The 17421-nt window shown below is 38.6% G+C and overlaps 1 protein-coding gene across 2 annotated transcripts in view; it reads right to left on the bottom strand.

Annotated features, from left to right (window-relative positions):
* Window positions 1-17421, bottom strand: part of AFG2A (AFG2 AAA ATPase homolog A) — a 210471-nt gene that overhangs the window by 14233 nt on the left and 178817 nt on the right. For both annotated transcript variants that reach the window (XM_072405798.1, XM_072405799.1), the window contains exon 15: window positions 14368-14532. In XM_072405798.1, the coding sequence (XP_072261899.1) occupies window positions 14368-14532 (165 nt within the window). The remainder of the gene's footprint in view (window positions 1-14367; window positions 14533-17421) is intronic.

Here is a 17421-nt window from a genome sequence, read left to right as displayed (position 1 = left end):
TGACTTATTTAGGGATATAAGTACTTTAAGACATTAAATATAATGTTTTCCCTTTGCTGGTGTTAGGGACTGTGCATGAGTCCCCCTGTATCCAGAAAGTTGACCACCACTGATCTGGACCAAAGAAAAAAAAGCATTAAGTATATACATAACAAGTATAGTAGATCATCTGGCCTGTACACAGGGTGATAAAGGAAAACATGCAGCGCCTGGAATGGACATTGTGTTGTGGACTATATTACATAGGGTTCTGAGCCAGGTTTCTAAGGGTGTCCCTTTGGTGCTAATAAAGATATTTATTCAGCGAGACATTTGTGTAGCTCAGACGACTCAAGTATTCTCCGGAGCAAGTTTTCTTGTTTCCTGAAAGGGTGCGGAGAAGGAATCCAGTTCCTAATAGACACATTATTCAAAGAGTAGTGCCAAACACTGTAAGATCTCCGCTCCAGAGTTAATTTTTAATTTCCTGACCTAGTTGCAAAGCTCAAACAATCTTGGCTCTTTTTCACAACATATGTGGACCTCACTGCAGGAGTGAATGCAGAGTCAGCCCAACAGGGAACAAGCAGCACAGCTCAACAATCTGTAAAATGAGCAGTGTTCCTGTGCTGCACCAAGCAATGAATATTAACACCACAGACTGCTAAAAAACAGAAATTTTAAACAGGTGTTTCCAAACTCCCACTCGAAACCTTAGGGTCATATTTTTTTAAGAAGTCAGGCACCATGCATTACCACATTAGATGACTTACCCTTAACTTTACCAAAGTGTGGGTTACACTGATTCCTGAGCTGGGTGCTTTTTAAGTATCTTTGCACCATTGGAACAGCTGGGCAAATTTACAGATGTTTCCACAGCAAGTAGAATTTCACCTCTAAATGTTTTAACTTGATTTATTTCTTTGGGAACACAGATGCTTTTCCCCTACACTCTTTAATCAGCTGTGATTTGTCCTAAGTAATAGTATGCAGAGGTGGCTTTAATAGTATGCAGAGGTACTTTAGGGGCTTTTATGAGAAGCCGTAACTGACCAAATTACACAGGCTGCCATTACTGTCTATAGCTGCAAATTTATTTTCAGTTTCCCAAAACAAGCTACAGTTCTTAGCAAGTAATATATGCCCTTCTTAAACAATCACTTAACACTGATATATAAAAATCAAGAAAAATGGGTAAGCGTTAAGGATCTGGGCCACTTTGTGATGGTTACACGCTTGGATCAGAACATCTCTAAGGAAAAACATTTAGTGAACTGAAAAGAAGGTCATGGGTGCCCAGGACTGATTCATGGGAGGCTAACATGCCTGGGCCAATCCCACATCAGAACTACTGTAGCACAAACTGATGAATTGCCTAATGCTTGGCATGAAAGAAAGTGGTCAAAAACCCTCAAGAAGACTGAAGTAATAACTGGATTTTGGTGTCTAAAGATGTTTGAAAACTTGCTCTCCCAAAATTCCTAAAAATTATTATATTGCCCGTTTCTTATACCCACTTTTATTGCCAAAGTTTTCCCTACTTACAGTTCAGCTTGCTTTTAAAGCTGCATGGAATATGGCACAATGTTCTACATTTGCTATATTGATTGTGGATCACAGTAAAAAATCTGATACAATCTGGAACAATATAGCTTATCTCCCTACCCAAGAACCGCTGACTTTTTTAAACTCATCCATACTTTACTCAAGTTTGAAAGTAATTTAGTGTCCTTCATTTTTGTGGCCATAATGAAAATAAAGGCAAATAATCATCGGAGCATGGAAGTTGCCATCTCTTTGTTATAACAAAGTGATACAGTAGGTTATAGGCATTATGATTATTGAAAAGTTAATTATTGCCCGTCGTAGATACCTATAAAAAGTTTTTCCATATGCGGTCTATATTGTCACTGTATATTAGACCGTGGGGGTTCCATCTTCATCCTTTAATTTCTTTTGGGGTGGGGGTTGCAGGAGTGGGTGGTACCTTCACTGAAGTCTTGAACTGGGAAGAAGCTGTGTACAAACTTTGTACAGTCACTAATTTAGCAAACCTATGGACACGTTTTCTGTTTTAATAGTCATTTACTTTTATTATTAGACTGAATGGGCACTGCCCCTAACAAACACCAGCCAATGAAAACACTGCTTGCTGGGTACATTAGAAACCAGCCTGGAGCCAGGATGATAAAGTAAATAGCTGGCTGATGGTTGGTAATGGGTGGACACATAGTGGTTCTTATTATAAAGAACATTCACCAAACCTGTAGCAAACCAAACCTAAGCTTACTTTGTTGTTGCATTTTGAACCAGGTTAGGATTTAAAAAGTAAAACGTAATGACTTTAGTTGCCAAGTTTGTGTGCTTTCAGACACCAGTGGTGAACATTCTCCCCTATCTAGAACCACACATTTCTGCCATTGTTCTGGAAACCCCATTGATAATGTTCCCATGTGATCCAAGAACATGACTTGGGATAACCAGTTCAGGTACAAACCAATACATTGTAAAAGTTCCTTTGATGACACCAGGCAGTGTTTTTTAACCTTTAGCCATGTTCATAGCCAGTCACACATAAAGAGACGTTCCTTTTTGTTGTTTTGTAGAAGGATGCAATGTTCTGCGAAGCATAGGAAATCTTACATTGATAATATCCCCTTGTCTGTCATTTCTAGGTTAAGTGTTGAACAGTCTCCTCTGTCATGGAGTTACAGACTCGACATTCTGTTCTGTGTCTGAGCTGCTCTGTTCCTGTGTTTACTGAACTCAGATAAAACGCCCTTTAGCTCCATGTTCCATTACAGCGAGCCTCCATAAACAAGCTGATATGCGCAACCGCTGATTATATTAGCCCTAAAAGAGTTCTGAAGCAAATGAAAAATATCAACTTCCATTGCTAAAAGCACTGTTTTCAATTTTCTGAAGGAAATTAAATAATGTATAAATCAGGAGCTGGTCCTGAGCCCAGTCAGCTGAACATCACTTGGTCCTTTTAATGCGGAGAGGAAGTGTCTGTTGCAATAGGGAAGAGCCAAGAGAAATAACGGCTAACCTCAGCTCCATGTGAAAGTCATTTGAGATAATCTGGGGAGGCTGCACACAGGTTGGAAGGAGGACCACATACTAACTGTGAGCAGGAAAATATACATCCAAATCTAACATCTATGTTCATCCTGCCTATGGGGATGTTGTAGACTGCAGGTGAACTGTTTGTGTTAGTAGTGCCCCCGAGTAAGATACAAACTTAGAAAAGGAAACTATTAGGAACAACCACATACACTTTATCTAGAAGTTTACAAAGCCCTTTGGGGATTTTTTTTTTGGCTCCAACGTATTCCATGCTCATTGTGGCCAACATAACTTGGCCACATTAATTGAAATCATATGCGCAGTTAAAGTGAAAACTATAAATGTACACAAATAGATATGATTGTACCTAACCCAGAACATGTAGCAGTGCTTATCAACAGCAGAATATAGCTTCCAGAGATATTTTATTGTTACGCTCATGCACACCAGCTTGTGTGCAAGGTGTCATGGTAGAAAGCAGAGACTAACCTTATTATTTTTACATCTGTGTTGCTCCTTGTCATTGTAAATAGATTGATAGATTTCCCCATAAACGCCTATGTTTAAGACCAAAATTAAAAATGCTTAAAGGGGAGGGTAGGCTATATATAGGTTACATCTGTCTGTATTCTGACTGAATAACAGTTTAAATTAACAGTTTTAACTCCTATGAAAAAATCCGTCCAACAACAATTTAACCGAAAAAGGACCATAATTTATACTAGTGGTGCATTCAAGTCACATTTTCGGAGATACATGCTTTTTATTAGGCTGCTACTGATGGTAAAGATCACTCAACACTCAAGTAAAGTTAAAACATCTATAATAAAGATTACCCCCATATAGTTAAGCCACTAGAGGGTGTTTGGTGCAGTTACCCTGTAATTTTCTTAATATTGGTTAGACACACAGACAGGGCATTGTTTTCATTAAGTTGATTTAGACTTGCATTGTGGGAAGGAGCAGAAAAAAACAACCATTGGTTAGAAATGCAATGCTTGAATATGAAATGAGCAATAGAGGAGCACATAAAATGTAAGTCATCTTTCAGATGCTGCTGTCTTCTAATATGGCAGCATGGTGGCTCAGTGGTTAGCATTCTGGCCTTTGCAGCGCTAGGTACCAGGTTCAAATCTCAGCTAAGACACTATCTGCATGGAGTTTGCAGGTTCCCCCGTGTTTGTGTGGGTTTCCTCTGGGTGCTCCGGTTTCCTCCCACATTCCAAAAACATGCAGTTAGATTAATTACCTTCCCCCCAAAATTGTCCTTAAACTGTGGTAAAGACATTAGATTGCGAGCCCCTTTGAAGGACAGTTGGTGACATGACTATGGACGTTGTACATATGCATAATATGTTAGCTCTATATAAATACTGTATATTAATAATAACCTTTCACTAAGAATTGTGATAAGAGAGAAGTCAATACTCGTTTATATCTGTGTGTAGATTTCACCTTGATCTGTCCATTTCAGTAAACAACAGGCTTTTTGCCACATTTTTTTATTAATAGTCCTATGTCCATAGTCATTTATGTCATTAAAACAGTCCAATTTTTGTGGGAAAACTAATTAACAAACCACTATGTTTTTAGGTTGTGAGAGGAAACCCATGCAAACACAGAACATACAAACTCAATGCATAGATAGTCCTAGGATTTGAACCTGGGACCCTAGTTCTGGAAAGGTTAGCTTGCTAGTTACCGCTGTGCTACACATACCTGTATACTCACCTTACCTTGAAACTTCTTGCAGCTCTGGAGCTGATATCATCAATGTCCGTCCGGGAAAGCAGTAGGGGCAGCTTATGGCCATTAGACAGTGCTCAGACCTAGTGATTGGCTGCTAGACCTAAGCACAGTGATATGACCAGGAAGTGATGTCACCGCAGGAGCAATTCACATGCTAAGGATTATATGGGGGTATGGAGTGGCCTTTCTAAAGACACCTCCACCTTGCCAATGCAGGGCAGTAGAGAAAAATGTATGGGAACTTTTTAAATATTAACATATATAGGGATTGTGTTAGTTTTGTGTTCATTGTTTAATTCTTTGAAAAGCAGTAGGATAGGGAATACACATTATAAACAAGGTAAAGAATGGTACTTTAAGGTTTCCAATATGTTTTGAATGATAACTTTAATTTCAGTTTGATTCCTAAACCTGATTGTCTATGTTCACTTTTCTTTTATATTGTGTTTCGGAATGTAAGAACTAAATGTGCCCCCTGAGTAGGATTTGAAGATGTTTCCAACATCTCATGAAAAAACAAGAATATTTATGTGTATGATTTTGGACAATAAAGCATGTTTCACTTTGTAAATGTAACCTTCATACTTGTTTTGGTTTTGAAAATGAACCCACTCAGATGTGAAAACATTGGGCTGTGTGTCTCAATGCAGATTCTTTACAGGGACAAATCAAATAGCCTTTTCTAGCTAGTTTTCTGTAGTCTCAGTTTTCTCAGTTTACACCAATGCTCAACATTAGTGTGCATGGGAAAAATAGAACATGTTGCATTATATCACAGTGTGATATAACAGTGTATCAGTTCTCCTTGGTAAGTGAACAAGAGGGCTCTGACTTACCTACACCCAAGGTCAGTGGGCCTTCTTCACTCTTGTATTCAAAGGGGGCATATGGCTAAAGCACTATGTTTCCTTCTCAGCATGGCTGCATCCTTAGGTACCCCACTGGTTTGCATCAAAAGGCAAGGATTAGTGAAACGCCTGTGCCCTAATTGCTATGTAACAAGGTGAACAAACAATAGTGTGCTAAATTTGAGAAGTGAAATTATGAAGTGGATAAAATTCAGAGCAGATAGAATATCTAAATAGAAGAGAATACAAAAGGCATTTATGAAAACAGCAACAGAGGCTTCATCCACTTAGAGACACCCTGACCAAGTTTAGAATTGTTAGTACGCTTCACTTTATTACTAGAGAACTAGGAATGTACACAACTGTATATTCCTTGTTCACTACTGCAATGTTAAGCAACATTCTCACGTCCAGGGGCATTTTTACTTTGAATTTTTAAGGTAGGTTTATCGTGCAGCAATAATTTGAAAGCAAAATGAATATGATGCTTTTTTTAAAGCTTCATTTCCTTTAATTTTGCAATATGTGTGTACTTGTTTGCTATATACCAATATAAAAAGAACATAGAAGTTTCATTATGATCACATTTAGCTATGTTGAGATAAAGGGCCAAGAACCATTGTTGTAAAGTAAATGAATGGAAAATAAAAATAATATTTACAATCACTACAAACTTAATATTTTAAGTTGGGTTGTAAAACAAATGCTGAATGTTGACACTAAACAGTGTTAGACTTTGTCAAAAGATGGCCACTACTAACAGCCAACGATATGGAGATATGAGGGGCCTAACTTCAAATCACCTTGAGTGTTTGGGCTCTCAGAGTGCTCCTTAAATTGTCTGTATAGAAAATTCTAGGTGCCTCTTTAAAGGTCTGTGGTTACTACCATTGGAAATGAACACAGATTCATTTTAATTGTGTGTAACAGAGAATCCATCCCTGTTCCTTGCAACCATAAAGCGTAGGAAGAAAAAGACAAAATCTGACAGCCTGGTGAAATACTACATCTTATAAAGCTGCGGAGGAATTAGGAGTATTTGATAAAACAGGAAAGCACAAATACGCAAGGCTCGTCACTCTAATTCCAACAGGCATAGTCTATTTATCGTACATAAAAAGGAAAATTGAGCTAGCAGCCAAAGCACGTCTACACACTGATTAATCAACAACAGACTGATCCTTTCTATAACACCGCAGACTAAACCGAATGTGCCAAGGAACAAAAACAAAACCTCAACCTCAAATGAAAGCCAAAGGCACAGTGCACATGAAGTAAAGTATGTGCAAATATTATACTGTCACTGGACATAGAAGAGTTAAATGTAGTAATAGTGATGAGAAACAGCTTTCGGTATGGATGAACAAAACACTATAGAGTTCATTTTTATAAAGAGAAAGAGAGAGCATTGAAAGTGTTATTTACAAAAACCAATATATTTCTGACCTTTTTTCATCCTGTTTATCTACAATGGGGATGGATGCGTGGATGGTAAAAATTTGACTTTTTTGAGATTTTAACTTTATCCATTATGACATTGGATAAGTCATTAATAAGGCATTGTCAATGACTAATTCATTCACCGAATTAGTCAATGGCAGGTTCTACAGATGTAAACAAACCAGCTCACATTAGTCAGCGAGTTAGAACTCGTTGTTCGTTGTAAGTAAAGTTGTTTGTTATAAGTAAGTAAAGTTGTTTGTTATAAGTAAAGTGTTTTAAAGCACTCGAGAGTGACTAAAAATTATGTAATCTTGTAATTTTCGTCCAGAATGAGGGGACAGATATCTGGGGACCCCTTATTGAAGAAGTCTCCCAGATTCCAACCAATAAGTCTTCACTGCATACCCCCACAACTATTTGGGGAACAGGCCATGGAGATGAGGCCCTCTTTTCAAATATGGTCTACTATTTTGGGGGGAAAATTGGAATCAGGTATACCTGGGGGAAGTGGGGTGGCTACATGTTCTCGGTCTCCTTTTAAATTTTTCTGTGAAAAAAACAGCAATGTCCACATGTGCTATTTTATAATAATTGTAATATTATAATTAATTGTCATATACTCATACAATGACAAATGCTCACCAATACTCTAATTAAAGCATGCCTTGGCAACTATAATATGCTCCTCTATGTTCTTCTGTTATACCAATGAACTTCACTACTATCTGAATGTTACCACCGAGCTATTGCACTGCTCCTCTCAATTCTCTATTTCTGCTGAAATCCTGATGCCCAAGAGATTTTAATATTTTGTTTTTATAAATGTACATGTGCTACATCCTACATTCCTACATATAAAGCCTAATACAAGGGGGTGCTGAGAAGTTCCTGGCTTTGCCCAGAAAGAAGAGAGCCAGAGTTATGAAATAACACATTTATTCAACATATTTCCCCCTAGGACTAATGGACTTGGTTCAGTGTAGTTGCAGCTTTTCTAGAACGTTCAAATAAAAGTCATTTGGTTGGGCCGCAAACCAGCTCTCAGCAGCATCTTTGATGCCAGAAATGCCCTCAAAATGTTACCCCTTCAGGTGTTTTTTCAAATTCGGGAACAGATAATAGTCCGAAGGGGCCAGGTCAGGTGAGTAGGGGGGATGATGGACCAGTTGGAAACCCAGGGTGTTCAATTTGGGAGCCACAATGTTGGACGTGTGCACATTGTCCTGCAAAAAAAGGATTACTTTGGTCAACTTTCCGCCGCATTTCGTCTTAATTGCCTCCTTCAGCTGGTCCAGGAGGTTAGCATAAAACTGTCCGGTGATACTAGAGCCCTGAGGTTGGTAGTTCACCAACAGAATACTGTCTTTGTCCCAGAAAACGGACGCCATGACTTTTTGGGCCGATTTCTGGGTTCAGAACTTCATCGGCCGCGGGGACCCACTGTGGCGTCATTCCTTTGACTGTTCCTTGGTTTCAGGATCATAGATGTGGAGCCAGGTTTCACCCTCAGTCACTAACCTAACCAAAAAGTTCTGTGCAGCTTCAAAATGGGCCAAAACGGCTTTGGATGCTTCAACTCGTTCCTTCTTCTGATCACTGTACAAACATTTCGGCACCCACTTCGCTGAAACTTTGGGCATGTCTAGGAGAGTGGTGATAACAAACCCAACACGCTCCCGTGAGATGTCAAGTATCTGGGCTATCTTTTTTGCGGATATTCGCCGGTCCTCAATAATCAGCTCATGGACAGCATCGCAGGTTGCTGGGTCAGTTGAGGTTGGGCGTGGCCCACTGCGGGGCTCATCTTCAACGGTGAAATGCCCAGTCTTGAAATGAGATATCCAGGTTTTAACAGTACTGTAGGAAGGACACTTCTCCCCCAGTGTTTGTGACATCTCAGTGTGAATGTCCCTTGCTGACATTCCCTGGAGAAACAAAACTTCATGAGGGCTCGTAACTCCAACGACGTGAAACTTGCTTGTGCCTCTGCATCACAGCTTCTCACTAAAAGAAAAAACAGTTTTAAGACCTGATATTTGCACAGTCACATACTAAGATATTAGGCTGTCATATGCCCCCACACTCATTTTTCCATTTCATCTGGAATAGGGCAAAGCCAGGAACTTCTCAGCACCCCCTCGTAAACAAGAAAAAAAAGGTTACTACAGACAACAGTTTTGCTGTAACTTGCTTTACATTTTTCCATATCGACCCATCTTTGCCTAAAATATAGCAGTCAACTCTAGCAATCTTCCATTCAATAAAAATAATAGCAGGTAATGGAATATTATTGAGTCATATAGGAAATGGATGAAGAGGGAATTCTTTGATGACTGCAATAGGCAGTTTAGGTTTCAGACACATAATGCCATAGGGTGGACTGTGTATGATCTGGAGCAGAGATATCCTCTCATCTATCCCAATAATGAGGTAAACAAGCATGGGAGATGTGAACATATAGCTGTGGTATTTGAATTGCTGATGAAGTAACAAAGACTACATTAAGCCACAGGAAGGAAGCAATGAAACAGCTGGAAAAGTTGAACAGGATGAAAAGGAGTAAAAGGTCTTATGATCTTCAGCAATTGTTTGGAGATAACTGAGTAGAAAAGCAGAGCCATGGAGCAGGATGTGTAAACCTGTGGCACCTCAAGGCTATATCAGATTATGTTCCAGGTATGCTGAAGTGGTAAAAGGATAGAACTAAAATACATGATGTTTTCCAGAAAATGACTGCCAGATGTTTTCTAGATTTGTCTGACTGGCTCAAACCTCCACATCATCAAGGTGGGCACATCTGAAGGAGAACAGTCTTCTTTGCAAGGATATGTTTTATTAATGTGCAAATTGAAGAATAGCCTTGCTATTATCCTTTATCCTAAAACATACCCCATGCAATGTTAGAAATACAACAAACACACATACAAAGTTTAATACATAGATTAAATAATACACACAGTTCCACCAAATTCAACCAATAGAAAAAATAAATACGTTGAAAAACCAGCATATTTAGAATCAACATTTTACAGCCGACACAAGCTACTATGTAGGTACAATGAATTTCACTGGAATGGGGTGTAAGGTAAGTATTAGATAACACAGTGGGCCTCAATGAAATGGGAGATTTTTAAAGATCAAACACATAAATACAGTAACATGAATGAGCATTGTCACCCAAGGACAGCATATGTTTTACTGGTGGGATCACCAGGTGGAAATAAAAATTAAACGATTAAAAAAAAAACCTAAAGCACCCACCACATCTCAGGATTGCTAACCTACAACATATTACATTTTGGTTTTTCTTGGTTTAGACATACTTCAAGTACCCCTCTCTATTCATAGGAGATATCTTAAGGTGTGTATTTACATGAAAAATGCAGGAGATCTGACAGCTTTGTAATACAAGTGATAGAGGACTGTTAAGCTGTTGAACATGTGTATAGAAGGCTGTCATAAATTTTACACATTTTGCTTCTCAGTTCCAGGAATTCTTCCCAGCTATACATACCATGGCAAATTGCAGAACATGACCTGTTCATTGTAGAAAAACAAAAATGCTCTGAAATTTAGAAGTCATAATGAATACAACACTTAAATTGAGCCACATATAATACTAATTAGGCATTGAGTTATTTTGTGTGCGTAGCCCAACTGATCCTAGGTGCACAGTAGTTGTATTAGGCTCCCAGTTGTGGTAACTACATGGCCAACCAGCATCTGTTTGCCAATTAGTCCGTCTTGGGCAAGAATCTGATATGTGTACAATGGTTGCCCAACGTCAGGATGGACCCATGAACGACTGTTGGTGAACAACCACTGTACAAGTCTGTGGAGAAGAGCAGAGCGGGGTACCTCCTACTCGTTCTCCTCCTTTGCTCTTCACAGAACAGAAAGGTGCTGCGTGTACATCGATTGTTCCCTCATCTCATTGAATGAAAGATTGTTTTCAGAATTTTACCAAATGACTCACTATAGTCATGTGAAACTGATATTAATTAGTCCAATCTTAGAAGGATAACTATACCTAACAACAAAATTACAAGTTACAACTTGCAACATTTCCTGCAAAAATATAAGTTGGATCTTTTACAATTTGTAGTTACCCAAAGAGACAGAATTATTTGAAGCTGACTCTCATTTTTATTTTATTAAAATCAATGATCCCCCAATTACATGTAGCAATTTTAGTCAATAGGTCAGAAATCCTGATCTGCATACATGCTCTAAGTTAGTAAAAGTACTTAAGACAGCACAACAGTTTACTGAGCATCTTTTTTTTTAAGGAAGGGTCAGAAATGGCGGCCCACGTCTCTCAAGACACTGTTCTGTACACACAGTATCAACCAAAGTGATTGCATAATGTGTCAGTACACAGCAGTTAGAACAAGGGCAGATGACTTCTAGTTATGGGTTCCTATAACTGTATACCATTCTACTTATGATTTCATAAGTTATGTGTATTTTTTTTAACCAGTAATACTATTTAAACATAAATTCTTTCTTTATTAGCAGTTTGTTCTGTATTTTTAATATAGGAACATTTTATGCATCTGCAGTCCACGCAGATGGAAGAATTTGAAAAGTGTTTCTTCAGCCCAGGAAGAAAAGAGGTGAGAAAGTCATAATACAGCAGATAGACAGGAGAGACGGAACTTAGGAGGATTAAACAACGTCTTCTAACAATACAAAGATAGGATCACATAGGAAATATGAAGCCCCCCAGGCAAAAGAACAAATATGCAGCTGTTAATCATTTCATTACTCTTGTCACGCAACTTGTGAGTGATTTCTATGCTGTCTGTAATCCAGTGGCATGGTTTGCTCAAGTCACTCAGCCAAGGAGCTCAATATGTGCACCTATGAAGTGAAAGAACTTCTACTGCAAACGTATACTTTGTGCTGTAATGTTGTTCCACAGCAGGGCAGGAATTTATAATCTGACGCCCAATTTAATTCACAATTTCTAGATTTGTAAATACCACCAGTATCTTCTTGTGCTTGAACTGCTTCCTTTTTGCCTTGTAAATGTAGTTTGCAAGAGTGTTTTTTTATACTGATGTGAGTAAACGTTTTTTACCTGACAGCTTCTTCTTCTCTTTTTAATGCTTTTTAGTAGGGTGGCCACCAGTTCCCAATATGGCACCATGGAGGTCACCCTGTACTTTTGTACTAAAAGAATTTGGTGCAGTGTAGACCTTTGCATTTAGGGACTGATAAATGTAAAGATTACTGTATAACACATTATTTTTAGAACCAAATGCCTAATTATTTTAGATGTTCAGGTCAGGTTAGGTTAGGAGGAGTTAGGAGTGAACAAGAGAAGTTTTATGGTCCCATAAACTAGCCAGGTAGTCATTACAAACCCCATCTATCTCTTTATAGAACAGGGCTAAGTTTAGGTACAGGGCTTTTAAATCCAGTTTTTTTTTTGCATTAAAAAAAACTATGTTTTAGTGATGATATTGGAAAACTTGGATGGAATTTTTCTAAACAATGACATGAAAAGGAATGTCTGAATAGCATTGGATGGATCTCCCACACAAACAAAACATTTATAACTAAAACATGGAAGGCTGGACATTCAGCACAATACACAAACACCATCCTCAGAATGGCTTCAATCAGATGCAAGAACTGCTGATTTTGTCAGCTGCTGAGATTAATGGATTTGGAACATGCACAACAGAAACAATGCTTTCACTGACTGTGGATGGCCAACATCCAATACATATACACTTCTGCAAAGTGCAAACAGAGAACTATCTGACAGTGAGACACCATCTTAACAGTTAGCAACACAGATCTGGGGCACCTTCTATTATTGTGTAGTTTTCTGTGGCTTTCTGGACAGGATGGAATGTAACATGGCTTCCCTGCAAATAGATATGTCTGGCATGCTGTCAGAGTCTAAGGCAAGGCAGCACAGGTTGTTCTTGAGGATGCTGCTGTTATTGCTATAAACATCGTTCCTGTATTCGCCTTTAGCTAATTGTAGTAAAGGATAAGCTGTCTGCCAATTTACGTAAGACTTGAAACCAAAACCTGTCTGAACAAATTTACATAGAAATACTTGTAGCATTTTTCTCCATACTCTGAAGTGGTGGGGGTAACCCTGGCATCATTAAAAACATCAGAACTGAGTGACAAACACAATTTTTCAATTTCTATATACTCCCATAGCTTTCCAATGACCAAAGCAACAGACCTTCAAAATTTGAATAGACTGAGACTGACCTAATTTTACCAAATACCTATTAATACACAATTCCACTATATCAGATTAATAAGTTACAATAATATATGCAGTTGTATGCAGCAAATATCTGTGAACGATGCTCAGTGCCCATAGTAACTAATTGACAATGGTTCAATGTTCTTTGGGTAATAAAAGGTAAAGTAGGCACTGCATAGTCCAAATACTCTCATTTGTTACTGTCTTGGTAGTTCCATGTTTATTGTATACAGTACAGACATGTACACAAAAAAAAAGGCAATTTTGCCCAAGAAGGGCAAAGTTCACATTATTGGTGTTCCCCACAGCTGCCTACTTTCCCTTCACTTTCTGCTAAGTTAATTTGCAGAATTAATGATAAGAATCTCTCCAGAAGCTTCAAGTCATCACTTGGGAGCAAACATAGGGCTGAGGCTTCATTCTGCATCCCAATGTAACATTGCTGGGTGCCTGACTGACCAATGGAAAATCTCCAGAACTGCAATGTGGCAAGAAGGGTAAGATGTAGAAGAGTAAGTCACATGCTCTCACATACATTTTATAAATCCTTGAGAATATGGGACAAATGAGGACCAGGATGGAAGGTGGTAAGCTGCAGGATTTTGCTTTATTATTATTACTACACAGTTTTTATATAGCGCCATTATATTATGCAGCGCTGTACAAGTCCACAGTCATGTCACTAGCTGTCCCTCAAAGGGGCTCACAATCTAATGTCCCCACCTCAGTCATATGTCTTTAATACAGTCTAAGGTCAATTTTTGGTTTTGGGTGTAGTTAATTAACCTAACTGCATGTTTTTAAAATGTGGGAGGAAAACCAGAGTACCCCGAGGAAACCCACGCAAACACGGGGAGAACCTGAAAGCTCCATCCAGGTAGTGTCCGAGTCGAGATTCGAACCTGGGACAAGGCCAGAGCATTTACCTCTGAGCCAGCATGCTGCCTTGCAAGGAAAAGTGTATGATGACAAAAATATACATGCCTAACATTTTCAAGGTGCAAAAGTATACTGTGCAAAGTATATAGCATTCATGTTTACCTCAGCTCCAGAATATTTCTGTGTACGCATCACCAGCTCCTCTAGGTTGACTTCAGGGTCTACAGGCATGCTTCGGAATCGAAGTCGTAAAATTTCCTTTCGAGTGGCAGCATCGGGCAATGGAACATAAATGATTCTGTCAATACGTCCAGGACGCATCAGTGCCTGCAATAAAAGTTACATGTGCAGGTTAAAACTCTACACATCATTTACACAGATACGTTGTTGAACAAGTTAACCACAACTAAGCAATTGCTATTGCAATCCTAAACTGACTTTGCCTTGGCAAAACTATATACATGGAGATTGCTAGAGCCACCACTAATCCAAAATGTTTTGTGGTAGGCTAACAGGCTTAAAACACAACTGGCCCCATCATGTGTGTTTCTGCACAACTTTGATCATGACATTAGACTATAGTCTAGGCCACAATTGCTTGTTGAGAGCCCGATCACAAATCATGCATGCGTGTGCGTGCACCTGTCAAGGCCAGGAGATAAAGGGCACTGCTATTGTAGGATCTTTCTAGCCCCAAACAAGCTAATGCATCCATTAACAATAAGGGGTCTGTAGACCCCCTGGGTTCCTCTAGAAGTTGCAAGGTGTTCATAGCAATTGTGGCTGATTGGTTTCCCATTGAATGATGCTATGTTATTCCAGCCACCACTGTAGGGGGGTAATTCTTTCTGGCCACCACTTTTTCCTATTGATCTACAAAAAATTGGTTTTAGTAGAGGGTTCCCCAAGCCCTAAAAGTTATTTCAAGAGTTCTTGGGGGTAAGAAGGTTGACAAAGGCTGCTTTAGGCCTTCACCACTTACTAGCCCGAGTAGTGCACGTTTCCATAGAGCAAGCCATCATAGAGAGTTTGTAGGATGTAGATACACTGACATTATATTCCTTCCATTACAGCATTAGAGAGGGCTGAGTAGTCTTTTACCAATTAAAATTGTCTATTTGTTATTTTGAAGTTGAGTAACATTTAACGTTTTTAGTTTTCTAAATAAAATAAATGCATTGTAAAACGTAGAGAAGTGTCTGATAACAAATTTGAAAAATGTTCCCTCTGGGTAACATCATTTAGTTTCCTTTGATTACAAACAGTGCATGGTTGCCTTGGGCTCTGAGCCAATGAGAGCGTTCCCAGCTTCATCATGTCAGTGAAAGTCATGCAGAAAAATGGAAGGAAAGAGCCTTCCTTCCTGTAACACACCAATAGAGCTAACACCCTTCCTGATGATTCTTTATAAAGGCTGTTGTGCTGGAAACTATCGTCTGTGACCTATTGTAACTCTTTTAACTATGCAATAAATAACATGAATGCAGCAATCCATTGAAGATGTTTGTCCTTGCTCTTGAATGTTCCCATCACACACTGTTAGCATTGGCAGAAGCTGAAATCAGAGCATCCTTGGAGTGCACTTAAACCTAGAGACACCTACATATTTTTGGTATGCTGGAACTGTGAATACGTTCTGACAGGTCTGAAAGGCAGATGTCTCGGGTTTCAGTAAGATTCGCTCTGCTTGTATTAATACAAACAGTTTGAGCTTCTTTTTACAGGGATCTTTTCACATGCAGGCAGAAGTCAGATCTGGGCCTTTGAACTCATTTTCAACATCGTAAAACATCCCTGAACATTTGTGGATTCCTTTGTCAAGCTCATCTACCTACTCTGCAGAATTTCATCTCAAAGGTGAAAAAAGATTCCCTGGGGGTTACTGGCATGCAAAAAAAAGTTATCCTTTCCCCACTTTCTTTACATTGCTTATGTTCAACTTTTCACCATAGAGAACAAGGAGGCCACAGGGCCTGAGCAATGAAAAGATTTTTATATTGTGATTGTTGTTGTATTTTTGTACATTTGTTGAGTCTCCAGTTCATTATTCTCTATTGTATTTTTGCAAACATTTTGTTATGCAAATTTCTGGCACAAATGTTTTCCTTTTACTTTCTTGGAAGGTAAATTTGTTAGTCAATTTTTTTTCCAGATCAGTATAATAATAATTAGGGTATTCCTATATTAGGTTATAAAATAAAACCTAGCTTTTCACCTGGGTAGGAAGATGGAAAATAATCTTTTTTTCCATTCCAAAAAATGTTAGGATTGGACTGTTGATACCATCCTACTGAAATGTTTTAGGGGCAAAAAAAATAGTGGATAAAGGCTCTGATGCCAGGCTTTTCAGCTTTTTGTATTTAGTTCTATCGTTTTTTGTGCTATTTGATGTTCAACCAGAAATTGTATCCATGTCCAGGAGGTTGATCTGATCAAAGAGCAAATCTAAAGTTTTCTTTAGACTCCGTTCTATTAATATGTTGACAGAGCTTCAGATAGGGGATTCTCATAGTAAAGTAGTGATATTTCAGGAAGGAGCTTGCTGAACAAGGATGAGGGGGTATGAGGTATGTTAAAGAAAGAGCCTGGATACTGGTGGCCATCAAACTGGCAAGTACTCTGTTTAATTTCAGGTGTCATATAAGAATGCACCATATTACTTTGATTGTATTGTTAATTCCGGATAGTGTGTACCATAATTACTGCATACAATCACATCTATGGGCAAACACTTAACTATTAAAACAGGAGGGGGAGGTAACACTGGAAGCTCCAAAGCTGAATGAAAAGACAAGTGTCACTATGGTTTACACCAGGGTTGTTAATTTGGGATTCACAAAATCGGCTGAATATATTAAAAAAACATTTACAAATGGATTTTTTTTTTAGCATGCAACTCTGATTTCAACTTTCGTTCATCAGGCTCTTAGACTAAAACTTTTGAATTAAGCAGGTAAAAGCCATCCTTGTGTACTTAGCACAACACAAGTGACCTCATTGCTTACTCTGTACTCTATGTACTCTCACTAAAACCTGGCATCCTTGCAGTGGGTGAGTACATCACCTATGCCAGCTTGGTAAAGTGTTTCAATCACTTTGCTGGCAAGGTACATTCTGCTATTATTTAGGAACGGAAATGTTGCCATGTGGTATTTTAGAGACTTAAAGCACACAATACAATAGAGTAACACATTTTTTTGCAGCAAATCACCTACA

Source organism: Pyxicephalus adspersus, chromosome 3, assembly GCF_032062135.1.
Source record: "Pyxicephalus adspersus chromosome 3, UCB_Pads_2.0, whole genome shotgun sequence".
NCBI lineage: Eukaryota > Metazoa > Chordata > Amphibia > Anura > Pyxicephalidae > Pyxicephalus > Pyxicephalus adspersus.
Note: the sequence above shows the minus strand (reverse complement) of the source record. Positions and strands in the feature narration are given on the sequence as shown.